The sequence below is a fragment of the Aegilops tauschii genome, chromosome 7 (assembly GCF_002575655.3).
Source record: "Aegilops tauschii subsp. strangulata cultivar AL8/78 chromosome 7, Aet v6.0, whole genome shotgun sequence".
Lineage (NCBI taxonomy): Eukaryota > Viridiplantae > Streptophyta > Magnoliopsida > Poales > Poaceae > Aegilops > Aegilops tauschii.
In genome coordinates this window covers 191,987,502-191,998,537 of record NC_053041.3, presented here as the reverse complement: position 1 = coordinate 191,998,537, position 11,036 = coordinate 191,987,502, and the positions used below count along the sequence as shown (strand labels likewise).

Below are 11,036 nucleotides of genomic sequence, written 5' to 3'. Positions count from 1 at the left end.
CATCTACGCATAGACCTAGCTCATGATGGCACTGATGGGGAACGGAGCATGAAAATCAAAAAAATTCATCCAAACACCCAAGATCTAATCCAGGAGATGCAAGGCAACGAGCAGGGAGTGTGTCTACATACCCTTGTAGACCTAAAGCGTTAGCATTGTAACGCAGTTGATGTAGTTGTACTCTTCACGATCCAATCGTGATCCAATCTGATCTAGTGCCGAACAGACGGCACCTCCGAGTTTAACACGCGTACGGCTCGGCGGCGTCCTCTCCTTCTTGATCCAGCAAGTGAGGGAAAGGAGGTAGATGAGATCCTAACCAACACGACGGCGTGGTGCTGGTGGTGGCTGCGGAATTCTGGCAGGGCCTCGCCAAGCGCTGACGGAACGTGGATGAGTAACGGGAGGGAGACGGGGCAAGCATGAAGGGGCTAGCTGCCCCCTGCGCCTCCCCACTATATATAGGGGTGAGGGAGGGGCGTGCCAGCCTGAGCCCCGCTCCCAAGGCAGGGGGGCGGCGGCCAAGGCGGGAGGAGTGCCCTCCAAGCCAAGTGGAGGGCCCTCCCCCTGAGGGTTTCCCTTCCTCGGGCGCATGGGCCTTGTAGGGGCTGGGTGCACCTAGCCCAATAAGGCCAAGGCGCCCCCTATGGCCCATGCTACTGTATGGGACATGGTGGAACCCTTTACGGACTTCCGAACCCCTCCGGAGTCCTCTGAAACCTTTTGGAAGCTTCCCGGTACAATACGTGAAAATATCAAACTTTTTCCGGAACCCCACAACAACTTTCCATATATAAGTATTTACCTTCGGACCATTCCGGAGCTCCTTGTGATGTCCCAGATCCCATCCGGGACTCCAAACAACCTTTATACTTTCCACTATTAATATCTCAATACTACCCTAGCACTATCGAACGTTAACCGTGCGACCCTACAAGTTCGAGAATCATGTAGACATGACCGAGACTCGTCTCCGATCAATAATCAATAGCGGGACCTAGATGACCATATTGATTCCCACATATTCACCGAAGATCTTTATTGGTTGAACCACGATGTCAAGGATTCAGTCAATCTATTTGCAATTCCCTTTGTCCAGCGATAATTACTTGCCCGAGATTCGATCGTTGATATCTCCATACCTAGTTCAATCTCATTACCGACAAGTCTCTTTACTCATTCCGTAATGCAAGATCCCGTGACTAACTCATTAGCCACATTGCTTGGAAGCTCTTTATGATGTTGTATTACCGAGAGGGCCCAGAGATATCTCTCTGTCATACGGAGTGACAAATCTGAGCCTCGATCCATGCCAACCCAACAGACACCTTCGGAGATACCTGTAGAGCATCTCTTTATGATCACCCAGTTACAAAGTGACATTTGATAGCACATAAGGTATTCCTCTGGTATCCGGGAGTTGCATGACCTCATGGTCTTAGGAATAGATATTTGACATGAAGAAAGTTGTAGCAATAAACTTAAGTGATACGTTCATATGCTAAGCTTACGGTTGGGTCTTGTCCATCACATCATTCTCCTAAATGATGCGATCTCGTTATCAAATGACAACTCATGTCTATGGTTAGGAAACCTTAACCATCTTTGATCAACGAGCCAGTCTAGTAGAGGCCTACTAGGGACACGGTGTTGTTTATGTATTCACACATGTATCTAAGTTTCTGGTCAATACAATTCTAGCATGAATAATAAACATTTATCATGAATGGGAAATATGATAATAACCATTTTATTATTGCCTCTAGGGCATACTTCCAATAGTTTGATCACTGATGAGCTAGGGTTTGATTCTATTTGGCAGGAGTAGTAAGGCTTGGAATCGAAGCAAAATATTGACTCGGCACACAAACACTCGCACGACCCCTTCTCCAATTCGAAGTCGCCCCGCTCGGTTATTAGAATTCACTTGGGTACTCCTAGCACTCTAAAGGCCAAAAATCTCACCTAAAATATCATGATTATTTTTAAAATAGGTGATAGACACAATATTATATCAATTAGTCAAAATTATTTTTGGCAGAACCCTCGATAGGGTACTCTTACCAGACAAGTAGATCAGATGGGAAACAAGAGGGTTTATCCAGGTTCAGGCCCTCGGGAAGGAGGTAAGATCCTACTTTCTGGTCAGTTGTATTGAATGTGTATAGGTGTTACAAAGATGATCAAGGGACTAAGTTCCAACTCTCAGCTTCTTGTTCTATCGACTAGTCTAGCCCGAGCTTATATGGGTACCGTGGTCTAGGTTACATGATCCTAGTTGATTAGGGCCGAGGAGGGTGAGAAAATTTGACGACTCAAATGGGTTTCAGAGTTATTCAAGAGCGAGTCTAGGGATTGGGACGGAAAAATTGTTAGATATCTTTTTATCCTCATGATGCAGAAGAGATCTTGAAGTTGCGGATTCAATCCTCGGAGGATGGTGATTTCACTGCTTGGCATTTTGAAAAGAATTGATTGTTTACAGTGAAGAGTGCATACAATCTGGCATTAAAGCTTAAGGATCGGAAAGAAAATATTGGGCAATCCAGTACTGCTATTGACGGAGAAAGGAGGTTGTGTGATATCATTTGGAAGGCCAATATCCCATAAAAGATTAGAATTTTTGGATGGCTTGCAGCACCTGATAGCCTGACGGTTTAGGTTAATAGAGTTTTACATCGTCAAGCTACCATTTGTACTTGCTCTATCAGTGGGGTTGAGGATGAGATCACTTTTCACGCTCTTGTTTCTTGCCCCAAGGCTCCTGCACTTTGCTGGCATTGAGAGACGTTTGGAATTTGTCAGGGGAAGAGGCTTATTCTCAAACTGGTTACTTATTTTATTAGACTAGTTAAGCTGTTCTCAAAGGGAGCACATTCCATTTCTTTCTGGAGAGCTTGGCACTTGAGGAATGACTTGATTTCTGGGAAAGAAAAAGAAACTATTACAGGCTCTGCTATATTTCGAAAGCTATAGGTCTTCCTTCATGTCGTGTCAGGATATTAATGAGGTAGTCACCAATAACAAAGGAAAGGAGGTGGTGGCGGGTTTTGGTCTAAGAAACACCATGGTGAGATCCAAAGAGGTGTGGCAACCGCCTCCTTCTAACGATATCAAGATCAATGTTGATGCAAATTTTGTGGAGAGTTTAAGTGCTGCGAGCGTTGGAGCGGTGGCTAGGAACTATACTGGTGATCTCATTGTCTCATCTTGGGACTTTATTGGGTTATATTCTAGTGTGGATGAAGCAGAACTTCAGGCATGGCTTGCTGGGCTATATATCGGTATTTCTCTTAATATGCCTGTTTTTTTGGAAACTGATTGTGTTTGTGCCTTCTTTTCTTGCAAATGAAAGTTTTGACAGATACCCATTCGTTGACCTCAAAAAGGAAGCGCTTGGCATTACCAGACTTTTGAAAAATTTCAAGTTGTCCAAAATAAATAGAAGGGCCAATTCAGTGGCTCATGTGATTGCTAAATTTAGTTTTAGTTTTGATAGTAGATCAGGTAGTTCTCTTTTTAACAATTTCCCGCCCTGCGTGACACCTGCAATGAACGATTGTAATCACATTTTAAATTAGTTAATATATGGAGAGGTGTTTAAAAAGAAAAATGGACGCACTGCTATGGAGAAAACGGGGAGAAGATCACCCACCTCGAATAGTGCTCTCATAAATAAAATGAGCTCAGTCAATGACGTGGGAACATGCAGTTGTTTTGCTGACATTGCCCATTTGATGAGGTGGATAAGTTGAATGTTAGGATAAATAAGATAGTGGAGACAAACTTCTCAGGTGTATAGGATTCACAAACAGGTGTATAACGGCTCAATTATACAATCCAAACTGCTCCACACAACTGCGGCATAGCACATACCACCGAAGCATACCGGTTTCGGTCAATGCAGTAGGAGATGTTCAAGGTACACATCTCAGGTAAAAGTTTACATCCAGATTCATGGAGCAAACTAGCCCTAGAAACATAACTTACAACTCCTACCTCAAAGCAAAGCTATATCTGTATACATTTCTTTTGTACACATAACACAGGATACATGAATTATTAAAGAATGACCAATCTATAACATAAATCTGATTATGGAGTACCTAATAGTCGGCGCCGACGAAAATCAGCAGAAGTGACACACAAGAGGCCCAACCAACACTTGTTTGCATTGACCTTAGAACAGCGAGTCAAGGTATGAGTAGTTATAGAGGCGGCCATACTGAAGTAGGCTGCCGTAGGTCCTGTCCCAAACACCGACGAAGAGCGTGTCCGTGTCAGGGCTGAAAGACATGCCAGATATCTCACCAAAGAAATCCAGCTCTTGCCTCTTGTTATAATCACTTTTGACATCAAAGATGTGGACAAAGTCTGCCGGCTCCGCCATCGACAGGAACTGACCATCTGATGTGTAGCGAATAGATCTTATAGCACCAAGGTTACCCCTCAAGACATGGAGAGACTGCGAGAGATTTCTGGCATCCCAAACCCGGCATGTCCTGTCTTGATTGCCAGTGGCAAATGTCCGGCCATCAGGGCTCCAAGCCGATGCAAATGAGAAATCCAAGTGACCTTTCATAGAATGAATAGCCTGTGTCCAGATACAAAACATTTAATTTTATATTTTCAAATGCATAGACAGGCACTCGCAAAATGCTTTAAACCTAACAAATGTGCATGTTTGATTTACCTTTCCTGAATTAGCATCAATAAGCAAAGCATCTGGGTCATCCCCGACAACGAGAACAAGCTTCCCATCAGGGCTCAAAGACGTGTGCTGCGCCAATAGAAGGATCAGTCATTGAAACTAAAATGTAAATTCAACAGTTATCCTAAATGCTACAAGTGACAGACAAGAAATTAATAGAATATTATCCAGATAATAAGAGAAGATGTGGAAAAAAAACAAAGTGATGGTTTAGCAGTTGGCACTGAAATTGACAAACGTATAGTTGGATTCCAGGGTCAAGCACCATCTTGTATAGGGTCAAGCACCATGGGCCTTATGGTGGCAGTCAGCCAGAAGAGCCAGTAATGGAAGAAGCACATTTAGGCACCAAGACTTATAAGCACTATCAATATTTATTCATTTCCTTTAATTGAGTGTTCTGATTGGATTAGATTTCTTCGAGTACACTTTGGTTGCCTCAACTGTTGGCAGACTCTAGGTTTGACCGTTCAGTTCAAAGGATTTAGTTTATACATATCAAGTTAGGCTTAGGAAACCATTTCATGAAGACAAATAAAAGCTGGAGCTTGTTAGAAATGATAATATAGAAGTATTGCTCTAGATAAAGTACAGAATACCAAAAAAAAAAAGTAAATGACAATGTGAATAACAGAACTTACATTCACTGGCCAATCAAAGCGGAAATGCTTACATAACTGGTATCTTTCCATATCATATTCTCTTACACCGGAGTCGTTAATAGATGCAATGAAGTGAACAGCACCACTGAAGAAATTATGGACCAGAGAGAAACATTAATATTAATTTCACTTTCAAAAGAATTCTTGGCAGCAGCTATTGATATGAGCTCGTTCCAACATTCTGATGAAATAAGTTCTAGGGAAGAGTAATCTTGTGGCTACAGTCCAGCTAGTTTCTTTATCTTTTAAGAATGTTCAGCAAGATTGAATCTTTAACAGCCGAGCATAACATTTACCTAGAGGTGTTGAATATCTCCACTGCATTGGTGATTGCATTATCATCATATGTTGTCCTGCAGCAAAAGCTTATTCCTTCTTGGTCCAGGTTCTGCATCACATTGACCAAGGTTAACATCAGAAAACTATCAGTGCCAAGAGCTCACAAATATATTTCATCATACTCAAGTTCGAAATAAATGTAATATGTAGTTACTTGCCCACTGAATTTGTAAATGAACAGCATCCATTTAACTGAATAGGAGGTGCACTAGCAACCAGGCAAGAAAATAGCTAACAGCACATTCACACGCATCCCCACCAGCAAACAAGAGAGGCAATGGAACCTTGTCATGTTTCTGTAAGAAAAATGGAACCTCGTCTCTTTTTTTTTGAGGGAAAATGGAACCTCATCATATGCTACAAGCTAATACTAAGAGAGTGGGTTCAGATATATAACAAATATAGCAGATAGTGACAAATTTAAAGGAACTATAAAGATAAATGCCTGCGGACAATTCGTATTCACAGGATGCAAGCCATGGGATCAGCAACAGGGGCATTGCAGTCAAGAAGACCTTCAGATTGCACGAGGAGGTTCTGTCAGGTGCCTGCAGCTTCACAAGAACTATGCACAAGAGGGAGAAGTCAGTGCCGAGGTCGTGAAGCAAGTGAACAGGGGGAGCGGTGCAGACACACTAAGGTGACAAAGGTGCTACCGATGGCCAGTTGGCCACATGAAAGATGGGCCGGTGGGGTAGGGAAATTGTAGGGTGGGTGGGTGAGGCAGGAGAAACACAGATGATGGTCACTGGTAAGGTACTGTGGAATGGGCAGGGTAAGATGGTTGTCGTGGCAAGATGCAGCTATCCACAAGTTTGGGTCCTCCCAGTCAATTGCGAGATAGAACTCCCCAAAAAATTTAGGGTCAGTGCAAAAACAAAGTGATACAGTGATCCTACTTTGCATATTAGCTCTCCTTGGAAACCACCAGCTACTAGCAAATTATCCTTGACTGCCAGCGTACTAACTTGAGTCTGAGAAAACCCTTCTAATAAACTTCCTGGATGTTTCTGCAATGAAATAATAAAATATCATTAATAGAGGTAGAGCAACAAATGAAAGTGCAACCTAGGATGAAAATTTAGTAACTATAGACACTACCTCACTTGGTGCAATATGCCCTTCGACATTCATAATTTCTGTGTCCACACCACTCAAGGCTGACCAGTGTAGCACCGAGTAATGCGATATTAGGTAGGCATCATGCTTGGATGTAGCCCATACTAAATTTCTCAGCTGCAGGCATAGATTAACTCGATTAATTTCTTATTTAACATCAATGTATCAGAAGAAAAATAAAGGAGCGTCAACTAAGACTGGCAACAAGCACCCTCCACATTTCTTTTAACCAATTGAAACAAAATTACATGCAGAATCATGAAACAGACAAGTCTTTGAACAGATTAAACCATTATTTGAATAATATCCTCGAATAATAATAATAAGCAGGGTGGTTAATAGACCGATGTAACCAAGCCAAATAGGACCCAAAATTCCATGGGAGTTCTCGGTGGACTTTATTTTCACACAGTCGATCCATCTTGGCATAGAAAATACAATCATGGGCACAATAAGATACATTAATAATCAAAGATACTCTAGGCACCCCTTCAATTAATTGTTTATAAACACATCTATCTGCAATAAGAGGCAGGCATGGTCATAAAGATGGCTATCAGGTGCCACCATGCCAGTGACAGGTAGCAGGTAGGACTGTTCCCCCTTCCCATCAGATGGTAAGCCCCTGAAGAACTACAGAATTGACCTGTTCTAGCTAACTACTAACAGAAATAGGTATTGTACAAACACAAATGTAGTGTTATGAGCTAAATTGGTAGACACAAACATTGCACATACATCACAAGTGATAATAGTGAACTGAAGAGAAGTAGAGAACAGGTTGGTTATGATTTAAAAAGTTTCTCGATAGCCTCTCCACAGCCATCTAAATGGTAAATAAATAATTACAGGGGCAAATATAGATCGAATTTTTTATCACTGTGCGCTTGCTGTGTAATACAGTAGTTAAGGTATAAATGTTACATTGTTACAACAAAATTTCGTGTATGAACATTTAGATAAAACTGCACACACGTTGCAATTGAACAAATGCGTCATTTAATCTTTTGAAAAAGTTTCTAGTGTCTGATAGTTTAAATGTTCAAATAACAATTTCTCTGGTAATACTTTTATAATAAACCATCTGTATTGAAATGCAGGATTTATATGTTACACCCTCCGTCCCATAATATAAGAGTGTTATTTGTCACTTGGGACGGAGGGAGTACTTACTAAACAAAGACGTATAGGAACTCACCTGAAAGTGTAGAATAGTAGATTTTACTGATCTAGTATTTCGCCTGAACTCATAATATGTTCCGTCTTTCTCAGTAGATTTGCATGCCTGTTTTACAGAAGTGCCAATCACAATGTCAGAATATTTTCTCCACACAAATTAACTTATTTGAAAGGCATACCTTCATTGCTGCTTCTGCAGAATTAGGTACATTCTCGTAATTTTTGTACTGTAATAATCTTGTCTCCCTGTATCCTTCTCTGGTAAGTTCCAAGCGATCCCATGGTATTCCTTGAATGTCTTTTCCACGTCTTGCTTCTTCAGATGATGTGTCGGATGCCTTATTCTAAAGCAACAATTATTTCTTTTAGAGCATTCCAGTGACTATACAAGCAATGGGAATAGTCAAACAAAGCTTTATTTAGTCATCCAGATACAAACTGAATCATATGTATCTTAGCTCTGGTGGCTCAAAACATAAATAAGAACTTAAAAGGTAAAACCTACTGGATTGTTTTTCCTACCTCATTGGACTGCACTGATATGTACCATAACAAATTTTATGAAAGTTCAGCAAGCAAAGAGAGAAAAGATAGGAAAAGGCAGTTTAAGAAACACCCAAGTTATACAGGAAGGGGACCATGGAAAATGTATAGGGCAACTGAATGCAAAATGAGGCTTCAAGGTTGTGTAGGCTTGTAGCTATCCTTTGAAAGTATGGTGTCACACTAATTCCAAACTTAACATGGCAGTAAGTCAACAATTTCAACTGCCTAGATCTCCCTTCACTGCTTAATGCACCGGCACAAGTCAACAACCGGAGTAAATTAGCTAAAGAATACTGAAAGACCTACACAATCAAATTAACAAAAATCAACAGACATATACACACCGCTTCGGCATCCTCGTCATCCTCCTCATCAGAGTCGTCCCTAGCCTCCGGCCCTAGGTAATCTTCACCATCCATGTCATCTACCGGATCATCCATGTCGTAATCATCCTCCATGTCATCAACATTGTGCTCCTGGTAGTGAGACATGTCTCAGGACCTGCAAGCGCGACAGCGGTAATCAACAGCACATGAAACATAAACGGACCACCATCACCAGAGACTTTCTAGAGCAGTTCCACAATAGTCCTATAATTCAACACATCAATTTCATAACCCCGTGTTAAGATTCGGCTGCTCGCATCAAAAGAAAACGTTAGAAAAAAAATTGAATATACAAAGCAAGTTAGGTCTTCGTTACCAAGAAGAGAAAATCCGCGGGGGTGGATCTCCACGCCAGGCCAATCGGGCAGAGGGGGGTGGGAGGGGGAGAAGAATTCGGCGTGGCGCGCTTTAGGACGAGGCCTGGAGGCGCGACCGTGGGCGTAGGGGAAGGGGTAACACGGCGGCGCCGGGTTTGGGAATTAGGCGGTGCGAAAGCTCGAGACGGCGCCGATACCCGAGAGGAGAGGTCTGGCTGATACAGACAGAACTGAACGTTTTTTCTTTTCCTTTTTGAGGGACGTTTTTGTTTTATATTTCTAAAACAACTAGGATTTGGAAATTGTTCTATTCTATTTCGAATTCGTATGCCCATATCTGTATTTGGTCGTGTTTTTTGCACCAAATTAAATGGGAGTACATAATAAGATCATCTATAGCCGCATATGACAAATCGGCGCGCTCGGGCGTTTCGGCGGGTAATGACCAAGCACTCCTCAAATTAACACAATTGCATCCGGACATGTCATACTAAATTCTCAAATCCATACAAAAGCATGCAAATTTAAAAACCTACGTACTACGTAGCTACTCCTCGTCGGAGATGTCGGCAATCTTTGTGCCCGGCTCCGGGTCGTATCCGGCTCCGCTCGGCCTCCTCCTCCTATATCTTCGCGTCGAGTTTGACGAAGAACGCGTCGGACGCCGCATGCTCCTGCCAAAGAAACTGTTGATTGGCCTCCACATACGCCTCATCCTGAATGGACTTCAGGATGGCCTGCTGCTCCGTCATCTTCACGGCTTGGGCGACGGCGAACTCCACCTCCGCCTCGTCCATGGTGAACCCTGGAGCAGGCTGCTCCGCTTCCTCCTCCTCCTCCGGATCCGCCACTTCCTCCTCCGGATCCGCCACCTTCATCGGCTCTGGTAGCTGCTATTCCTCCTTCTCCTTCGGCTCCTGCTCCTCCTCCTCCTCCTGCTCCCGCGAGTTCGAAGGCTGACCGACATCAATGCGGGCGGCGCACCTCGCCTGGATCTCCCCCGTGATCTGCCACCGGCGCTCTAGCGTCAGCATAGTGTACGTCGTGATCTTGCGTCGGACCATGGCGATGTCGGAGTGCGTGGGCGAGCAGAGGAGAGGAGGCGGATGGGCTTAGGTGGCAGCGTAGAGAGGGAGGAGGTGGATGGGCTAGGGTTGGGGGATGCCGGCCGGCTTAAATAGCCGGATTTGGCCTCGGGCGGCGAGCCGAAGCGGCGCCAAGCGGCGTTCACACCGCGGCGACGGAGGAGGCGTCCGTCGGACGCCGGGTTTCTGGGCGTTTCTGCGTGGGACCCTATCATCAGCCCTACATGGCGGGCGCGCCCTAGCGCCCCCATATCCGCCCCATGTTTGGGCTGGATATGTGGGGTGCCAGTCAGCCCGGGCATTTGAGACCCGTTCGAGGCGCCCGTCTGGGTTAGATTTTCGTGACCAGACAGTGAACGGGCGGGCCGCCCGGACATTTGAGGCTGGTTCGGGGCGCCCGGCTGTAGATGCTCTAACTGCATGTCATTTTGCGTGGTATATCATTCTCGAAATTTACCCAATAATAATGCATTGAATGTAAACTGAGCGTTAAGCTCAGATGGTTAGGTTCCTTGTGGCGAAACCAACCCATCAAGGTTCGAAGTCCTAGACTTGGCATTGGTGCTTGAATTTTTTCCAGACCTTTCGGCGATGTGCCTTCAATGGAAGGAGACGTTCCCGTCGACTACGAAGACACCTATGATGACTTCGTCAATCTGCGTTAGTTGATAGGGATGAGTATATGTGCGATT

General features: G+C 43.8%; 1 protein-coding gene across 2 annotated transcripts; it reads right to left on the bottom strand.

The window, feature by feature from the left end:
- Positions 1-3,801: 3,801 nt before the first annotated feature.
- On the bottom strand, positions 3,802-9,506 carry LOC109780876 (uncharacterized WD repeat-containing protein C2A9.03). 2 transcript variants are annotated; one of them, XM_020339463.3, is made up of 10 exons: positions 9,259-9,506; positions 8,901-9,057; positions 8,190-8,354; positions 8,030-8,116; positions 6,814-6,948; positions 6,612-6,722; positions 5,670-5,761; positions 5,353-5,458; positions 4,694-4,780; positions 3,802-4,594 (listed from the first exon to the last, which is right to left on the bottom strand). In XM_020339463.3, the coding sequence occupies exons 2-10, from the start codon at positions 9,045-9,047 to the stop codon at positions 4,181-4,183; spliced, it is 1,344 nt and encodes a 447-aa protein (XP_020195052.1). In that variant the 5' UTR covers positions 9,048-9,057; positions 9,259-9,506; the 3' UTR covers positions 3,802-4,180. The 2 variants fall into 2 exon arrangements, with proteins under 2 accessions (XP_020195052.1, XP_020195053.1); XM_020339464.4 differs by having other exon boundaries at positions 8,901-9,146; positions 9,259-9,503.
- Positions 9,507-11,036: the final 1,530 nt, after the last annotated feature.